Source organism: Hemiscyllium ocellatum, chromosome 24 (assembly GCF_020745735.1).
Source record: "Hemiscyllium ocellatum isolate sHemOce1 chromosome 24, sHemOce1.pat.X.cur, whole genome shotgun sequence".
Classification (NCBI taxonomy): Eukaryota; Metazoa; Chordata; class Chondrichthyes; order Orectolobiformes; family Hemiscylliidae; genus Hemiscyllium; species Hemiscyllium ocellatum.
The window spans coordinates 52,002,113-52,023,070 of NC_083424.1; the positions used below are offsets into that span (position 1 = coordinate 52,002,113).

Here is a 20,958-nt window from a genome sequence, read left to right on the forward strand (position 1 = left end):
CATGGATAGGGTAAATAGACAGAGTCTTTTCCCTGTGGTCAGTGAGTCCAGAACTAGAGGCCATTGGTTTAGGGTGAGAGTGGAAAGATATAAAAGAGACCTAAGGGGCAATGTTTTCACACAGAGGGTGGTACGAGTGTGAAATGAGCTGCCAGAGGAAGTGGTGAAGGCTATTACAACTTTTAAGAGGCATTTGAATGGTTTTATAAATAGGAAAGGTTTGGAGGGATATGGGCTGGGTGCTGGCAGGTGGGACTAGATTGGGTTGGGATATCTGGTCGGCATGGACGGGTTGGACCGAAGGGTCTGTTTCCATGCTGTACATCTCTATGACTATGACTCTAAGAAAATACTAATCCTTTTTGTTTAAATAAATCAGTTTATAGGTACAACACAGTAGACCATTTAGCCACTCTGGCCAAGCCCGTTGTTATACTGGAACACTGCTGATACATGAAACAAACCATTCCCCTTTCAGATTCTGCATGCCTTCCTCCATTTGTTTCCAGGAAATTGTCTGTTACCATCCTACTTTGTAGTTATATGCTAGTCAAGGGAGTTCACCCACCCTCCCACCCACAGTGATCAGATGAGACTCAAGTTTCTTTGTTCGCCAGTCTATTTGAGCATACACAAGCACGTATTTGAAGATAATATCCACTGAATGATGACACATTACAGTACGTCTAGATTAATCGTGCTTATCCAATCACATGACACAATCACATGGTCATGGTTGTTGGAGGTCAGTCATCTCAGCTGCAGGACATCTCTGCAGGAACTCCTCAGGGCAGTGTCCTAGGCCCAACCATCTTCAGCTGCTTCATCAATGACCTTCTCTCCAATTTAAGGTCAAAAGTGTGGATGTTTACCAATGATTTTGCAATGTTCAACACCATTTGCGACTGCACAGATACTGACGCAGTCCATGTCCAAATGCAACAAGATCTAGGCTTGACAAGAAGAGCTCATGCCCGAAACGTCGATTCTCCTGTTCCTTGGATGCTGCCTGACCTGCTGCGCTTTTCCAGCAACACATTTTCAGCTCTGATCTCCAGCATCTGCAGTCCTCACTTTCTCCTTTGGGCTGACAGGTGGCAAGTAACATTCATGATGCACAAATGCAAAGCTATGACCATCACCAATCTAATCACTACCCCTTGACATTAAATGCTGTTACCATCACTGAATCCCCTAGTGATAACATCCTTGGGGTTATCATTGACCAGAAACTCATCTGGACTCACCACATCAATGCAGTGGCTACAAGAACAGGTCAGAGGCTGGGAATACTGCAGTGAGTAACCCACCTCCTGACTCCCCAAAGCCTGTCCACCATCTACAAGGCACAAGTCAGGGGTGTGATGCAAAACTCCCCACTTGCCTGGATGGGGGCTGCTCCAACAACACTCAAGAAGCTTGACGCCATCCAGGACAAAGCAGCCGCTTGATTGGCACCACATCTACAAGAACCATTCCCTCCACCACCGACACTCATCAGCAGCAGTGTGTACTGACTACAAGATGCACTGCAGAAATTCACCAAAGATCCTCAGACAGCACCTTCCAAATTCATGACCATTTCCATCCAGAAGGACAAGGACAGCAGACACAGGGGAACACCACCACCTTGGGGTTCCCCTCCAAGATTCTCACCATCCTGATTTGAAAACATACCATCGTTCCTTCACTGTCGCTAGGTCAATATCCTGAAATGCCTTCCCTAATGGCATTGTGGGTTAATGGCATTGCAGCAGTTCAAGAAGGGAGCTCACCCCACCTTCTCAAGGGCAATTAGGGCCAGGCAATAAATGCTGTTTATCCAGCAAAGCCCACATCCCACAAATGAGTTAAAAAAAAGTCATGATGCCTGTTATCCCATTTCTTAATTCCAGAGACAGGGTGTTAGGATACAAACAATCTAGTTTGTATCCACTATTCATGAATTCCTCATAGGGCACGTAACTACATTCTTGTGGTGCAGAGACCATGCTGGTTACAGCTGTTTCTAACAGCCATGTTGTGTCTTCAACCCCTGTTATCCCTTATTGGAAAAACAATTTCAAACTTTAAGTGGAGCCGATAATTGATCGCTGCTGTTGTGTGTGTGAGGCTGTGGACAGTGCTGCTGAAGATTGTCATGAGGGGTGAGCCTCCCTATCAGCAATTGGCACTGATAAAAATAACAGGGAAACAAGGTTTCCTCTCACATTTCCTTGAAGCTGATTGGAAAATTATCAGCATTATCACCAGCAAACTATCCAACTCTGGTGGGAGAGTCATGACTAGATGACAGCTGCACATTGAGTTGTGCAGAATCACAGAACTGTTACAACACAGAAGGAGGCCTATTGTGCCCACACCAGTTCTGTTGTCTAGTGCTAATCTCGTGCCTCTTCTCCATGTACCGCATTGTATTTCTATCCAAATAACCATCCAGTGTTCTTCTTGAACGTCAATCGAGCCTGCTGCCACTACATTCCCAGGCAGTGCATTTTATACCCTAAAGATTCTGCTGTGAGAAAGGTTTTTCTCATATCTCCTTTGTTTTGTTTGCACATTAATTTGAATCTCTGCCGCCTTGTTCTTTTTTTCTTTTACGAGCAGGAACATGAGGCTGATCAGGAGCCAGATTCCTGACTGAACTGTTTCCCCAGCATCTGCCACTTTCCTTGTTGAGAAGGCAGTTTAAAATGCGCAAAACCGCATCAGAGTGCTACAAATAATTTCACAAAGCACAAGGCCAAAGATCAAAGCCAGGGCCAAGGTCAGTACCATAGCTCCTTGGAAGATGAAAGGCCATCCATGCTAAGTCCTCAGGCATCAGACTGCATGGCCAAATGTCTGGATTGTTGCTCAGAAAACTTGTTTGCTGAATTCTGCCATGGTTCTGCCAAAATTTAATTAAAATGAAACTGTAGTTATCTAACAATCTGCAAGAACACAAATAAAAGAAGGTGTAACATCATGAAATCTCAGCTTCAAACATGGTTTGGTGTTTACACATCAAATAGACTGATGTTAGCAGAACCCAGCAAGTGGCAGGAATCTCAGCGGAATATTAGACTCTGAATTTTGCTGTACTATGTTTAATTGTTGGCCTGGGTCAGAAAATCTGCAGTAACTTTGAACTTAAGAAATTGAAGCCATTATCACGAATCAACAGAAGTACAGCCACTTGCTACAAGGGATACTGACAGAAATATTTGCCAAATCATTAGTTTGATTCATCAGTGACTCAGAACAACTGTTTAATCAAATCATGCTCAGAGCTCTGCAAATAGTCATTTGTGAAATTACAAAGTCGAACAGCCCTTTCCAGTTAGGTCAGTGAGAAGCTCAAACCTAGGCACCAGTCTGGGCAAGAACCTTAACATCAGAACTCTGCTGAGAGCACATCACTGAGAATCTAAGGCTATATGAACCCAAGGCTCATCTTACATAGCAGTTTCATTGTTACTCTAAGAGGGAAAAGAATCACCAGAAAAGTTTGCTGTCCATCTCTTGGCTCCCAAAACCTGATGTTGTTCACTCACCTGGCCTTGAATTATTACCCAATATTCTTTTAATATTTTTTCCACACTGGCTCCCTGAGAGCTTATTTCACTTGTCCCTACCCACTGTAGAAATTGTTTAGTTGAGACTGTGATTCTCCTCAATTGCCATGTTTGGACCCATAATCCTGGTCATAGCGTTTGTGGTAATCTCCATTACATTTTCAGATTTAGTTATTGATTCCTCTAAGCACCTTAATCCTGGAAATAATGTCTTTACCCCGTGCATTTGCTTGTCCTGTTTAAAAAGCCCCATATGCTTCATCCTCTGACATCTTAAACTAAACAGTAATTCTGAATATGATTGCTCTTTTTCACAGTGGCTCCATGGTCTGGGACACTGAGGTGCCCAAGATTGTACCTGGAACTTCAGGTGTGGATGTTTCACTATCTTCTACAGTCACATTAGTCAGGAGCTACTCTGACTTTATTATTACGATAACTTTGACCTAAGAACGGCATAAACATTGTGTTTGCATATAAATGGGTTTTCTGCCTGAACTCCAGTGAAATTGTGGCAGTGAAGCAGGAGACACTCCAAGACTCTTCCCTGGACATTGTTGGCTGTGAGGAATTGTGCACTGTTCCTCTGTCTATACATCTGAATAAATAGTTAGCTTCCTTTACCTTTCCCTGATGCTCATTGCTACTATATTGGTACCAATGATCTATCAACCAATGCCCCGCTACTGTTTGGTTTTTCTATTGCTCAGAGACGGTGAGTTTGAAATATTCACATTTTTGCCCTTCCCAGAATTCCTTAACTTCCCACTTCAATCCCGTCAATTGAAGTTGGTGTCACGTACAAGTTTCGACAGTTTTGATCTTTCCATGTTAGTTTTAAAAAATTTCAAACAGGAATGCTCTTCAGTACAGATCCCAATAGCAATCCATTTATCATCCCAAAGATGAAGCCGTCCATAGCCACCGTTTGTCTGCCCTGTCTTATCCAACTTTCAATTCCTCTTACATTACAGTATCAAAAACTTGGCTGGGATCTAAATGTTCTATTATTATTCCCTGGGATATGGACTTTGTTGTCAAGACCGGTATTTATTGGCCATTGCTAGTCATGTATTGCAAGGAGAATAACATAAAGGTAGGGATCTGAAACAAACACAAACAGGAATTGCTGGAGAAACTCAGCAGGTCTGGCAGCATCTGTGGGGAAACAACTCTTCTTCAAAATTGATAGCATCTGGGAAAAGGTGGTATTCCATCACCAAGCCATCATCTCCCAGACCATCCACAACCTCATCAGCTCAGGGGACCTCCCACCCATAAATTCCAACCACAAGGTTTGGGAATCCTGCACTGCCTGATTCTACCTCCTTCTCAAGATCCACAAGCCTGACCATCCCAGCCTGCTCCTACCCCACCGAACTCATCTCCCCCTACCTCGATCCTGTCCTATCACCCCAGTCTGGGTACTCCCCACATACATTTGGTACACACCCTCCACCTCCTCCAAGACTTTCGCTTCCCTGGTCTCCAATACTTCATCTTCACCATGGACATCCAATCCCTCTACATCTCCATCCACCATGACCAGGGCCTCCAAGCCCTCCACTTCTTCCTCTCCTGACGTCCCCATCAGTACCCTTCCACTGACACTTTCATTCGTTTGGTTGAATTGGTCCTCACCCTCAACAATTTCTCCTTTAAATCCTCCCACTTCCTCCAGATGAAAAGTGTAGCCATAGGCACATGCAAGGGCCCCAGCTATGCCTGTCTCTTTGTCGGTTACGTGGAACAGTCCATCTTCCAGAGTTACACTGGCACCATTCCCCAACTTTTCCTCCACTATATTGATGACTACATCGGTGTCAGCTTGTGCTCCCATGAGGAGATTGAACAGTTCATCATCTTCACCAACGCATTCCACCCCGACCATAACTTCACCTGAAACCAAAAAAGAAAATGCTGGAAAATCTCAGCAGATCTTTACAGATGCCTGCTGAGATTTTCCAGTATTTTCTCTTTTGGTTTCAGATTCCAGCATCCGCATTAATTTGCTTTTATCCATAAATTCACCTGGACCATCTCAGATACCTCCCTCCCCTTCCTGGACTTCTCCATCTCCATCAACGGTGGCCAACTCAACAATCTTCTACAAACCCACCGACTCCCACAAATCACCTGGATTACATCCTCCCACCCTGCCTCCTATAAAAATGCTATCCCTTATTCCCAATTCCAGCACATCTCATCCACTTCCCACACATCCGCCCTTGAACCCCACCACTCCAACTGCAACAAGGACAGAATTCCCCCAGTCCTCACCTTCCATCCCACCAACCTTCAGATACTGTGCATTATCCTCAGCTATTTCCACAAACGGACCCCAACACCAGAGATATATTTCCCTCCCCTCCCCTATCCACCCTCCGCAATTACCTCATCAGGTCCACGTCCCTCCAACCAGCAACCCTCCCCTCCTGGCACCTCCCCCTGGCACTGCAGGAATTACAAAACTTGTGTCTACACCTCCCCCCCTCACCTCCGATCAAAGGCCCCAAAGGAGCCTTCCACATCCATCAAAGTTTTACCTGCACTTCCATACATGTCATTTAATGTATCCGTTGCTCCCAGTGCGGTCTCCTCTACATTGGGGAGACAGGACGCCTACTCATAGAGTGTTTCAGAGAACATCTCTGGGACACCAGCACCAACCAACCCCACCCACCCCATGGCCGAACACTTCAACTACCCCTCCAACTCTGCCAAGGTCCTGAGACTCCTCCATCACCACTCCCTAACCACCCGACACCTGGAGGAAGAACGCCTTATCTTCCACCTCGAGACCCTTCAACCCCAGGTCATCAATGTGGATTTCACCAGTTTCCTCATTTCCCCTCCCCCCACCTTACCCCAGTTCCAACCTTCCAGCTTAGCACCATACACATGACCCGTCCCATCTGTCCATCTTCCTTCCCACCCATCTGCTCCACCCTCCTCTCTGACCTATCACCATCACCCTCCATCTCCATCCACCTATCAGCTATCTCAGCTACCTTCATCTGAGCCCCACCCCTCCTCCCATTTATGTCTCCAACCTAAGGGTCCCAGCCTTATTCCTGATGAAGGGCTTTTGTCCAAAATGTTGATTCTCCTGCTCCTTGGATGCTGCCTGACCAGCACCACAGTCTTGACTCTAATCTCTAGCATCTGCAGTCCTTACTTTCACAAAGATGATATTATGTTGATGATGGCAGGGAGAGGGAGTGGAGGTGAGCAGAGAGATGAAGAGGGAGCCCAGAGAGAGAGTGAGCAGAGGTGACAGAGAGAGGCATTGTTGATAGTAAAGCAGGGAAGAAAAGTTGAAAATGGGTTGGCTGTATTGAAAGAAACTCAATTCATGACAAGGCCTGGGGTGTGGGGCTGGGTAACAGACATGGAGGGAAGTGTTCATGCTGTGAAATTGTTAAACTTGTGTTGAATCCTGAAAGCTATAAGATCCCCATGCAGAAGGTGAGGCGGTATTCCTCCAATGCATTGAGCCTCACTGGAACACTGCAGCCAGCCTGAGACAGAAATGCTGGCCACAATGGCGTGTCAAAGTGGCAGGCAGCTGGAGGGTAAGAAAAACACCAGGGAATTATGTGGGAATCTATTCTAAAAGACATCAAAACAGGCAACTTGAGAAGCATTAACATGATTAGACAAAACCAGTGCAGGTTAATGAAAAGGAAATCGTGCGTAATTAGTCTCCTGGAGTTTTTTTGAGGGGTGTAACTAGTACATTCGATAAGGGGGAATCAGTGGATGTGGTGGATTCACAACGTATAAATGACTTGGATAAGGGAACCAAATGTAATATTTCCAACTTTCCTGATGACAGAAAATATGTGGGATTGTGAGTTGTGAGGAAGATGCAAGGAGGCTTCAAGGTGGTTTAGGTAAGTTTAGTTTGTGGGCAAGAATGCGGCAGATGCAGTATAACATGGTTAAATGAGAAGTTGTGCACTTCAGTGTGAAAAACACAAGGGCAGAGTATTATTAAAATGATTATATGTTGGAAAGTGTGAATGTACAAAGGGATCTAGATGTCCTTGTGCACCATTGACAATAAGTAGACAGGAAGATGCAGAAAGCAACCTCGGTAATTCTGCACCTAGAGTAGTGTGGGTGATTTTGGTCTCCTTACCTAAGAAAGGATACACTTGCCAAGGAGGAAGTATGGAGGAGGTTCACTAGACAGACATCAGGAATGGTAGAACTATTCTATGAGGAGAGATTGGTTCAACTGGGTCTGAATTCTTTAGAGTTCAGAAGGATGAAAGTATAAAATTCCAACAGGTATGGATAGACTAAATGTAGGGAGGATGGTTCCCCTGGATGATTGGGAGACACAGTCTGAAGGTAGAGGATAGGCCACTTAAGACTGAAATGAGGGATCATTTCTTCAGTCAAATGGTAATGAACCACAAAAAGCAATGGAAGCCATGTCACTGAATACACATAAGGAACAGGCAGTTTTTCTTGAGATATTAAAGGCACAAGGGCTATGGGGCGAAAGCAGGAGTATGGTGTTGAGATATAAGACCAGCTATGATCATTTTGAATGGTGGAATAGGTTCAAAGGGCTGAATGGCCTACTTCCACTTCCAGTCTCTGTGATTGTTTGTTTGAGAAAAGGTTGGACATTCTGTGCCTCGATGTGTTGGAGGTTGGAGCAAGGGGAGATGATCTTATTGATACATGTAAGATCCTGAAGGAATTGACAGGGCAGATGCTGGAAAATGTGCTTCCCCCCAATGGGGATACGAGAGCCAGAGAACTCAGGTTAAAAATAAAGCATCTCCAATTTATGATACAGATGAGGAGGATAATTTCCCCTTCCCCAGCAAATAGTAGAGGCTGAGTAATTTAATACTTTTCAGGCAGAGAAAGATAAATTGTGACCCAGACAGACATCAGAGGTTCTGAAGGGTCGGCAGCAATCAGATCAGCCATGACCTTATCCAATGGTGGAGCATTCAAGGGTCCAAATGGTCCCCTCTACTCCAAATCTGTACATTCACTGCCCCTAGCTCAAAGTCAAAGAGCTCTCTCCCAAACAGCACTGTTGTACCTATTGTACCCAGACTGCAGTGGTTCCAGGAGGCAGCTCACCACCACCTTCTCCAGGGCACTAATGAATCAGCAAGTCTTCGCCAAAACTGCCCTCATCATGTGAATGAATAACTGCAATTGATAAGTAAAATGAAAATAGTCTAATTACTTACTGTTTATCTTTCAGAAATATTCACCAGAGAGGAAGGAATAAATTCACTGTCCAATTATTTTGATGAAATTGCATGCTGTACAATTGTAGTATCAATGAATATTTAAAGAAGCAAGGAGGTGTACATCCTAAATTAAGCATGTAGTCGTGCTTTCAGGTCAATGCTTGAACCTGTGTTGTTTTATCACCTACACAAATGACCTGGCCACAAACCAAATGTAAACGTCTGAGCTTCACACCTAGTTCCCAAATAGGCAGCACAGCAGGAACAAAGGATGCTGTTTAAAGTAATTCAGAATGTTTCAGATCTGTAAATGAATTGATCAGATAAATGCATGACAAATTTAGAACAAACAGGCACCAGCTATTAGATGAAATATAGTGAAATATGTGATGAATAATGGAATAGTAGTCTTTAAATGGAAATGACTGTGAACACAGCATTTTCAAGTTTTGGATGATATGTAGAAGCAATTAAATAATGGTGTGAATTTAGGTTCTTAGTCCCCAGCAAACAAGTCAGGACAAACTTTTTTACCAATCGTTGCTGATGAACTAACTGCAATAATAAGCAGTAGTTGAGTCAGATAGTATAGGTGTATTCGAGGGAAATTTAACAAATAGAAGGGAAAATGGAATAGAAGAATATATTGGTAGGATTGGATGAAGATAAATGAGAGGAGGTTTATGTGGAGCATGAACACCAGCATCAATCGTTTTGGCTGAACAGCCTTGTTTCTTTCTATGCTATAGATTGTAATACACCAATTTCAGTGTACCATAACCCCTCTTCCACAATGACCTGTAAAACATAAGCACATTAAATGCCAGGCAACAGTTTCTTGGGTCATCCCTAATCCTTTTGTTCCTTCCTTAAGTCTTTTTGAGCAAAGACTTGGTGAGGATGAACATACACAGATTTATACAAGAGACAGAGAGCAAACATCAAGATGAGTCCAAGATATTCAAGGGTAACGCCATTATTTTATCAATGTGGACACATTCATATTTTAAGAGTTTGGGTTAAAATCTTGAATCTTGCTTTCTGTTCCTTCCCTTCCCTCACTGCTGGAGCACCAACAGTGTGGAAATGAAACCTCATTCCTTCAAAATCAATTTCAAGAGGTGTTATTTTAATATTTCAAAGCAAAAATATTGTAGGTGACAATTTTTAGTGAAACTATGTTTTGTATGAATTCTACTGATTCTAACAACAGTTTTCACTGGATCTCTCAGCTTTAAATCTAATGATGGGCAATTGAATGTTGTAATTCTTTTAAGATTTGAACTTTGTATTTTTTCTCTTTTAGTTTCCTTTTTGTGCTGAATGGGCCAACCTTTGCTGGGGTTCTGACCAGCTACTATCCTTCAGTATGTTGGGACTGTTACAACCCAGGCTAGAGAGGCCCACTTGTGCAAGTTATATATATATATATATATATATATATAGGTGTTTGGATTTGGAACTAGTGACATGTGAATTGGTTTGTGTGTGAGAGTGAGTTTAATGACTAACTTCTTGATATTTCTGGAGCCATAATTTGTTTTAAACCAGGAGGAGCACACAAGTTCTTGGAGTGATAATGGGATTTCATTTGTATTATGAGGATTTTATGATTGGACTCAGTAAACAGTGAAAAATACTGGCCTGTTTTCAGTTCAGAAGAATTTTTTTTTACTTGAGGGTTAAAAATGATAACTTAGAAAGCTTCTGGTTTTATTTCATATAATTGTTGGTTGAAGTTAAATGTCAGAGCACAGTTTGTCCCAGCAAAGGGTGTTCGTTCAGAACAGTTAGGAAATAGATTACAAGTTGAAGGGTTTTCAGACTAAAATTATTTGATTAGAACTCTGAAGAGGTTATTTGAAGCTGAGAAAATCTAATCTCAATTGTGTGAATAATGAAAGAAGAGGCTATTAAATTCTCAAGACTGGGAATTGAAAGAAACAGTTAAGTGAAACCTCTAATGTGATAGAGAAAGGAATTCTGTCTAGTGTTTGAGTACTGTAAAATTAATAATGTTGGGATAGATGGGATTATATTTTACCATATATTTTTAAATTGTTAAACTTGTACTATAGGTAAATAATTTGGTTTATTTTGCTTGATATTCACTTCTGTTTTATTGTTAAAACCAAATCTGAAACATTGTGTGTTTATGTTTCAGTGGAAGACCATCTCATTAAATAAAAAAGAACAAACTGTGATCTATCAAACCAGATTTCAGTTTGAAATCTGACTTGTCCTGTAAAGTCATCAACTTGTATTGTAATATTGGTTACAATATAAATGTAAATGTTTTATCCAGTAACCAATAATCAATTAATGCAGTATCGATATTAGATGTGGCATAAAAAGATCCATCAAACAGGTTTCTTTAATGAACAACGAGATTAGTGATTTATTGTGAAAAACAGGACTTCTTTGGCAAAGATATAAAGCTTTTAAACACACATCTGGAAGTGTTACGGTATAAATATTTACCATTCTAAACAACACTTTCTCCTTCAACATACACACCAATTAAAACCAAAAATAATTCTCTGGAGGGATTACCTTCACAAAAACAGCATAATGATCAACAATTGTTAGTTCATGAAGAAAACACGATAATGATACGAAATGTTCAAGGTGGCTTTTGGTTGGAATCTTTGATGGATGGGTCACTAAATGCAAGCAGTTGTCACAGGGATTTTTAAAGGCAGTTCACTCAAAACATCCAGACTGACTCTTTTAGCAGCTTTTCAGGGCAACAGCTGGATCCATCTTTCATAAATCACATTGGATCCACCAAAAGAGTTTTCTCAGCAAGTAATCTTTTCTCTCTTGTCAGGTTGTACACAGCTGAACTCCGAATTAAATCTGAAACAAGGCCATAACCCCAGGCATGAGATTTTCAGTTAATAAGTCTAAGGAATTAGCTTAAACGCTGTGATGTCCAAGAAGTATCATTAAAAACATTGCCCAGTTTCCTGTCCAAAAAAGAAAAAACAACCTGGAAAAATGTTAAGCATCCTCATAACATCACCATAATCTTTTCAGTTAAAGACTGTGCCACTGTCAAGGTCTGGTTCGGAGGAAGGAACTTCTTTAGTGGCCAGTCTCTGACCTGAGTGAGTGCCCCCTCCAATCCACGATACCAACTACACCTGCTGTTGATGTTACCATTGGAGAGTTTACCCTTCTGACTCTAGAATCCTGGCTGCCCTGCCCCTGCAGAGTCAGATCATTTACCATGTTTTGCAACAAATGGCCATTCAGCCTCTTGAGCCCTGCTCTGCCATTCTAGATAATGGCTGGTCACCTGAATCAGTGCCATATTATTGTGCTGGCCGTATGTCCTTTGATGTTGTTAGTAGCTAGATATCTATCAATCTCTGTCTTGAACTGACTTAATGACTGAACTTTCACAACCCCTAGGATAGAAAATTTCACAACCCCTGGGATAGAAAATTCCAAATGTCCACTGCCCGCTAAATGAAGAAGTTGTCACAACATGAAGGAACACTCTTCCCCTCTTTACAGAGCCGACGATGACCATCATTATCAATGGTGCAACAGATACTGCAGAGTTTCTGGCCTTCTGATTGGACTGAGTTGCTGGTTCTATGGTCAGACGCAGCTTTCCAAACCTCTGATTGGTCCAAACCGCTTCTGTGAGGCATGCCAACTTCCTCAATTGGACAGTGGTCCCAGTCTTTTAAGTGGCCTCAAATTCTAGCTTCTATTCAAGAGGGAATGGGGTCTGTGTTAAATTCTGGAGCTAGGACTTCATCAGACTTCATTTCACCCTGTTCCTTTTGCAGCTTTAATGCAGGTGATACACCCGTACAGAGACTTTCAGAAAATAATTTGATTATGTAAAAGTGACGGTGGTATGAGCGTGCAGACCCGATTGCACGTTCTACTTGGGGGAATGTCACCTTAACTAAACTTTGGCATTTGTTTACAGAACTATATTTACCTTGTGAACAGATTAATGTGGCCATAAGGAATCTTTGTAAGTTACAAAAATCAAATTGAAATTAGTTAAAAATCACACAACACCAGGTTATAGACCAATAGGTTTATTGGGAAGCACTAGCTTTCAGAGCGCTGCTCCTTCATCAGGTGGCTGTGATGATCTGATCAACCACCTGATGAAGGAGAGCAGCGCTCTGAAAGCTAGTGCTTCCAAATAAACCTGTTGGACTATAACCTGGTGTTGGGTGATTTTTGATTTTCAAGATTTAAAAATCAACTAGGCAAAAGTAAGGATCATTCCTGATGAAGGGCTTTTGCCCGAAACGTGATTCTCCTGCTCCTCGGATGCTGCCTGACCTGCTGCGCTTTTCCACCACTGCACTCTTGACTCTAATCTCCAGCATCTGCAGTCCTCACTTTTGCCTGGTTGGTTTATAACTTTGTCCCCCCCAGTTCAACACCGACATCTCTAAATAAATTGAAATTAGGCATTAATATAACATTACTTTTACATGTTTAACTGGGCTTTTATCTTTTTTTTCTGTAAAACTAACATTCATTCATTCAGAAAGTTAATTTATTTTTAAATTTTCTTCCATGAGTGACTTCACATTTGATCTGATAGTGATTCATACATGGGTCTAAGTCCACATGCAGGGTCTTTCAGTATTCCCTTTGTCTTGTTGTGAACTTAAGCAATGAGTCAAGCTATTTATCCACAAAACCTGTCACAACGGAATTCCCAGAGATAGGAACATTGGGGAATACTTGGGGCTCTAGTGGTAATGTCCTTACCTCTGAGTCAAGTGGCCTGGTTTCAAGTCCTACCTGCACTGTCTAACAGATCTCTTATTAGAAAATATCCAGGAGACAATTTTCTACAGGGGTTTCCCTCCTGAAAATCTAAGAACCCCTCAATACAATTTCAGCCACACATGCAGTACACACACTGCCCAGTCTGCCAGGCTTTGAGCAGTCCTCACTGAAGTTTATTTTGGTGAATATGGGGGAACAAGAGTCTGCCTCCTGGGTCCTTTACAGGGTTCAGCACAGTGGCTCTGTCTTGATTTGTTCAACAGAACATCTCTGAGCCGCACTGGTAACCAAGAAATGAAGGAACCTTCCACTTTCACTCTAGTCAGGTAAATAAACACTCAACACAAGATCCTTCCTGCTTAGGGCCTTTGTTGAAATTTCTGATCACCTTTGCTGTCTGAAGTTGCTTTTCATGCACTTTGTATTGTTAATGATAATGTAAAGTTATTAGAACTCGGTGTATTTATCCAGAAAGTTTCCAGCTGCCCCACTCAGGCCCCTCTGTGTCATCCATTCTTCAGAATACTCTAGTTTCTGCTGCTTCGCTGTACAACTGAATTTCCAAAAAGTCCAGGTATCCTGGCCACACCAACATTACTGCCCATTTTTACCGCAGGGATCACAGGACAGTGGTCAGGAGCTTGATCTCATCCTGATTACCCTCTGTCCGATGAGGCAGTGCTGTGCAAGTTGGATTCCAACCTTCCTTACAGAACTGATTACAATGTCTGCTAAATACATGCCTCAACCTTCTGCTCCTCCTCCAGGTGCTACTGCCATCGTATACGCCGGCCTGATTCCTGACCTGGTTATGAAGCTGCGCACAGAGCTGGACGAGATTCAGGAGCTGATATTGAAGACGCTACACTTCTGTTTGCTTGTGGACACTAAGCATGCCCTGCACGCTGAGGGCATATCAGTGCTGAAGACCAAGCTCAAACACAGCTCTGCTCTCATCAGGAGTCTGGCTGCACAAGCTCTCATAGACATCAGGTAACAGCCAAGCATTCTGCATAGATGTATTAGCATATAAATGGACATCAGTCAAAACTCAGCTATATACAATGTTGCACTGGTCCTAATTTTAACCTAACCTGCCTGGTGGAAATTATAGGATCAGACAGTGTGTACATTATTACCTCATCTAACAAGTCACTACTGAAGTCATTAGCAAGTAACCTGTTTGTTGGAGGGGAGGGAGGGGAGAGAAGGTGGTGATATGAATTGAAGGTCACCAGCTGCCAAAAAAATCAGGATAGGTTAACATTACTGCCATAGAAGGTAACCATTTGGAAAGAGACCAATTGGTTCATCCTATCTGTGTCTGCTTTCATAAGAAACTCATTCAGTGCCATGGTTTGTCTTTTCCCAACTTTCCATGGCCTCTCTATATATATACACACACACACATGGGCAGTAACTTGGATATGTTGTGTTCCTTGTTGAAAACTTCAACACCAACCTGAAGCTCCAAGAAATATCTTCCACCTGTCTCACTTGAATAACCAGTTTCCTCAGAATTAAATTGGTGCTGTTTAACTGGAAAATAAATAAGGTTTAAAATGAATTCAATATAGTGCTGGAAGTACTAACAAATTTCAATAGATCAAATTAATTCTCGCACCAAGGCTGTTAAATCCCAGACCGGGGTGAGTTATCGTCTACTTTATAGTTGGAATAAAAAGCATGGAACAACTCACCCATCAGCGAGGAATCTTCCTTTCTCCCAGATGTAATTGCTCAAATTGAATTTGTGTTTTCTCTCTAAATCTCCAAAGCCTATTGCAACTCTTGCTCCATTTTAGAATAAGTCAAAGTTTAGACAAGTTCTGTTTGAACAAAAATCCAAGTGAATTTTGCTTTAAGGTTTCAGTGGGGTGGGATTTTGTGATATATTCCTCTGACTGAGATCACTCTCTTCTTCAAACTGCTTCCCTCTCCATTTCCCATGATTTAATGTGATCTGTGAAATGAAAGTCTTTGATTAAGCATTTGGTCAGCCCTACTAATATCTGTCTTGGCTGGTATCGAACATAGAACATTGCAGTGCAGCACAGGCCCCTTCAGCCCTTGATGTACCAACCTGTGTAACCAGTCTGAAGCGCATCAATCCTACACTATTCAATTCTCATCCATATGCCTATCCAATGACCACTAAAATGCCCTTAAAGTTGGTGAGTCTACTACTGTTTCAGGCCAAGCATTCTACACCCCTACTACTCTCTGAGTAAAGAAACTACATCTGACATCTGTCCTATATCTATCACCCCTCAATTTAAAGCTATGTCCCCTTGTTGTAGCCATCACTATCCAAGGAAAAAGACTCTCACTATCCACCCCATCTAACCTTCTGATTATATTTTATGTCTCAATTAAGTCACCTCTCAACCCTCTGTCTAACAAAAACCTTCAGCCTTTCTTCATCTGACCTTCTGTCTATTATTTTTAATTACACTCTGCAAGGTATCCTTTAAGGGAGCTATGTAAGGCTTAGAGTTTATTCTGATTGTTCTTGCTGAGTCTTTTATCAAGGGCTCTTACCTCAAATGCTGCCTTACTGGAGGGCTTATTTCTGAGCAATTTGCCGCATGCCAAACATTCAGTGATGAAGCTGAGTTGTATGCACAGATTACTAAAGCCAGATACTGGTGTTAATGTGGCAGTTTTGACAGGAAGTCACAGAATGCCCACCTGAAACCATTAAACTATCACCTACTAACACAACAGGGCACCTTCAGAACAGAAGGTGTAAAAACAAGGGAACAAATATATTCATCGAACTATCATGGAGGTAAGCACGAAATTAGACAGACCTATGCTGAAAGGTTTAATATCCTTCAATGTACTACTCTTAATACGTTCAAGATTATTCCTTACTATATTAAAATGATGCAGAAATGAACACTAGCTGAACACATTAACCTGTGTGTTACCAGAGATAATTAATCCCTCAGTATTAGTGTGTTTTGTATTAAATTAATTATGACTGAATTATCTTAATCTTGACGGATTTAGAATATTAAGTGGAATATGTTATGCAGAAATGAGTTAGAAATTCTATTAGTTATGAAGATTTTTTCACTTTTAGGGACAGAGCAGGACTAGAAGCCTTAAATATAAGACAGTAATGATCATCCCAGTAGAGAATTCTGGAGAAGGTGAACCAGAGAGTGGTTAAAATGTGGAAGTTGGATCAAATGCGGTCATTGAGGCACATTGAAGAGATGTATTAAGGAGAAACTAGATACTGTAAATCGGAGGATATGCAGCTGAAGTAGAAAGGAAAAGTATTGTGTGGAGCATAAAAACCTTGCATACATAAAACTTAAAGCTGTGGTAGTCCTACTAGACCATGGGGCTGTTCTCCCATTAGACAATGATAATTGGTGGTGGTTTTAACCTGAAGGTCTCCACACTGATTGGGGCTGTTAATCTGGTCCAATCAGGGAACCCTGGCTGACAAACGTAAACAGGAGTGTCAGAGGTTCTGGCAGTCTGAGAGCTGGCTCTGAAGAGGCAGTACGATGTGGCCAGGGTGCAGTTTCCAGGTAAAGTGAAGGCTTTGATAGTGCTTAGTGAAGGGTAAGAGGTGGTTGGCCCCTCTCAGTGAATAAGTCAGACCTGTAACCACCTCCGCACCTCCACCCCCACTCTCCACTAAAGCATCCAGGGTATTGTCAGTCAACATCAGAACATGATGTCTCGCTGTTCCCCATCATTCACTCTTCCTCCTGTTCAAACTTTCTTCCCACAAAGTCACAGCCAGGTCACACCTCCCCCGTGAATGATGGTGGTTTGCTGCCTTCTGAGCTGTGCACTCACTTGACCACATGTTGAACACTGGCTGCATACCTGCATTGCACTGAGCAGTAGTCAGCAGGAAGCTGTCAAAGCCAGCATGGCACAGCTTCATGCTGCCATTGCTGCATGAGCAACTTCTATCGACAGGCCTGAAGCTCAGCTTGTCACAAGGGTGGCTGCAGGTGCCACTGTTCGAAGAGGTATTCTGGGCATTGCAGCGAACCATCACTTCTCCAGCTGAGTATTTGGAATGTTTAAGAGCTGCCCTTGCATTGGGTTAAAAAAAAGTAAAAGAAAATCAGGAATATCTGGAAATGACCACCTAGTCATAACAGTCCTTCATTCTGAAGTACATGAGACCAGTATTCCTCATTTCCAGGTTTGCCTGGTTTTTCTGCCTGGGCTGACAGAATGGCAGTGCCTCCCTCTCTCAGGTTGACAATGTTCTTGCTCTCACCCAGTCCCTCAATGCTGTTGGTGACAGCCATCCACATGGTGCAATGAGATGATGCAGCGTGAGCTGCTGGAGACCACCCTCCCAGCCTGTCCGCTGTCTCCTTTGTTTAGAGTCCTGCAGCCTGTGGGGTAGCGCTGCACTAGGGGTACCAGGCCTGAGAAGAAAACACAGGCTCGAAGGAAGTGCACAGTGATGACTGGTTAACGTTACTAAGCAATAGCAGGTGATTTTGTTGTCTGTAAATTTGGTTTGGAATGTTTATTTTGTGTTAACGTTGATGTTTGCATTGTGACCAGGTGGATATCATTCTGGTCACTGACATAGGGAAGGTGAAGTGTGAGGCTGATGGTGAATGGGGAACAACTGTTGCTTTGCTGGCTATTGGAGTCAGACGAGTAGTCCATGGACAACCTGGCCAGAAAGGTGTCCTGTTTGTTACCTCCGCCCCTCCTTGCTTTCTCTCTGTTTCCAACTCCTACACGTCTACTGTCCTGGCAGGTTTGTGTACCCAAACACTTACTGCTGAGTAATTCAGGACTCCCCCTGAGCAGTGCAGGCAGCTGAAGTGTTCAATGACCACAGCGATGAGTTTGCTCTCTTACATTTGCAGTACAGCTTTCATTGTTGGCATGCTGCACCTATGTGCATTGGCTGTGGTGCTGAGCTATACAGTTAGCAAATAGCCATTGTCGCCCAGTAGCCACCCTCTGTTTCATTGCAGTGGTACAAATGTAGGTGCCACAACAGACTGCTGCAAAATGAAGGTACAGTGACCACTGCCAAAGCATTGGACATAGACCTGCGATGTTATGCTGCACAATGCCACACAGCAGCTGGATGGAGAGGGAAATCGATTTGGCTGTTTTGTGAAATGTTTCCCTTCCAGCCCTGGATACATGTACATCCTCCTTGGACAACAGAACAAAGGAGTTTGAATTGAAGTGTCACAGAGGGAGAGCAAGCATTTGGACGATGGAGCAAGGGTTTCAGTGGGAGGCTATGTCTGTTGAGGGCATTCAGCAGTTAGAGGCAATAAAACTGCTGGAATCTGAAATATACAGGCAGGAGGCTGGAAAAACACAGCAAGCCAGGCAGCATCAGGAGGGGGAGAAGACAATGTTTCAGGCGTAACCCTTCTTCAGGACAGGGGTTGGAGGGGAGGGGAGCTGCAGGTAAAGGGGGAGGCGTGGGCAGGGTGGTGAAGTGGAAAGACAGGGAGAGGTTGGTCAATGGGAGGAATGAATCTGGTTGGTGGCATGGAGCAGTGGAAGGGAAGTGGAGGGACTGGGAAGGGAGTCAGGGGATGGGGAGGGAGGTTATTTGAAATTGCAGAACTCAATGTTGAGTCCTCTGTGCTATAGGCTGCCCAGGTGGAGGATTGGGTGTTGTCCCGTCAATTGGTGATTTGGTTCATTGTGGTAATGAAGGAGACCAAGGATGGTGATGTCAGAAAGGGAGTGGTTGGGGGAATTGAAATGGGTGGTGACTGAGGTCCAGACCCTGAGTTTACGTTCAGTCTCCCCAGAGTAGAGTTGGCCACATCAGGAGCACCTGATGCAGTAAACTCATTTGCAAGGGAGGCAGGTGAACCTCTGTTTCACCTGGAAGGACTGCTTGGGGCCCTGGATGGAGATGGGGGGTGGGGGGGTGTACTGACAGGTCTTGCATCTTTTCTGGTTGCAGGGGAAGGTCCCTGGGGGTGCAGGGAGGCTTGGTGGGGAGAGTGACACCAACCAAGTACTGTCAAAGGTAACAGTCCTTGCGGAAGGCAGAGAGGGTTGGGGTGGGGAAGATGTTCTTAGTGGTGGGGTCCTGTTGGAGTTGGCGTAAGTGTTTAAGGGTGATGCATTCAATGTGGAGACTGGTGGGGTAGAATATGAGGTAAAGGGGATTCTGTCTTTATTGCGTTGGGCAGGGGAGTTTAGAGCAGTGGAGCGGGGAATAGAGGTTGTGTGGCAGAGGGCTGTCCGGATGACAGTGAGAGGAACAGCACCTTGTTCAAAATAGGTGGACATCTGGGATGCTTGGGAGTGGGATGTCTCCTCATCGGAGCAGATGCGACAGAGGAGGTGAAATTGGGAGAATGAGATGGAGTTCTTGCACAATACTGGGGAGGAGGAGGTGTAGTCCAGGTAAGTATGAGAGTCTGTACGTTTGTAGTAAATATCTATCTGGAGACTGTCACTGGAGATGGAAATGGTGAGGTCAAGAAAGGGGCGGCGTGCGGCGGCACGGTGGCACAGTGGTTAGCACTGCTGCCTCACAGCGCCAGGGACCTGGGTTCAATTCCCGACTCAGGCGACTGACTGTGTGGAGTTTGCACGTTCTCCCCGTGTCTGCGTGGGTTTCCTCCGGGTGCTCCGGTTTCCTCCCACAGTCCAAAGATGTGCGGGTCAGGTAAATTGGCCATGCTAAATTGCCCGTAGTGTTAGGTAAGGGGTATATGTAGGGGTATGGGTGGGTTGTCGCTTCGGCGGGTCGGTGTGGACTTGTTGGGCCGAAGGGCCTGTTTCCACACTGTAAGTAATCTAATCACCTATGGGAGGGAGGTGTCCGAGATGGACCAAGTGAATTTGAGGATGGGGTGGAAGTTGTGGGCAAAGTCGATGAACTGCTCCAGTTCAGTCTGGGTGCAGGACGCTGCACCAATGCAGTCATCGATGTGATGGCAGAAGAGTTGGGGCACAGTGCCTATGTCGGTTATTTTTCCTGAACCTCATTCTGAGAAATATGCACTTCTATCAGGATGTCCTCACTGAACTCTACCACCACTGGCCTCAAGGCAGAGTGTCGACAGCATTGCCAATGACAATGAGAGTGACTTGCAGGTTGGAGCAAATGATACTTGCAGCATCTCCCAGTTGGCTATCCACTGTTGTGTGAGGGAGGTCTTTGTCTTGGGCTGATAAAGGGATGGTTTGACTTTTAAATGGCACTACTGTGGTGTGTGTTCATTCGAACAATGACTCTTCATTTACAGGTGTTATGCACATAGAGGTTCAGTTCTATACAAGCTCAATGACTGCTATCTGAGATCGCTATTCAGTTCTTCAGAGTGGCACAGTGGCTCTGTGGTTAGCACTGCTGCCTCACAGCTGCAGAGAGTTGGGTTTGATTCAGGAGGGCAACTATCCGTGTG

At 43.6% G+C, this 20,958-nt stretch overlaps 1 protein-coding gene across 1 annotated transcript in view; it reads left to right on the forward strand.

Moving 5' to 3' along the window:
* The first annotated feature begins 14,351 nt into the window (after positions 1 to 14,351).
* Positions 14,352 to 20,958, forward strand: part of LOC132827201 (radial spoke head 14 homolog) — a 33,977-nt gene continuing 27,370 nt past the window's right edge. Inside the window, exon 1 of the mRNA XM_060843789.1 lies at positions 14,352 to 14,554. Within this exon, the coding sequence (XP_060699772.1) occupies positions 14,373 to 14,554 (182 nt within the window). The 5' untranslated portion in view covers positions 14,352 to 14,372. The remainder of the gene's footprint in view (positions 14,555 to 20,958) is intronic.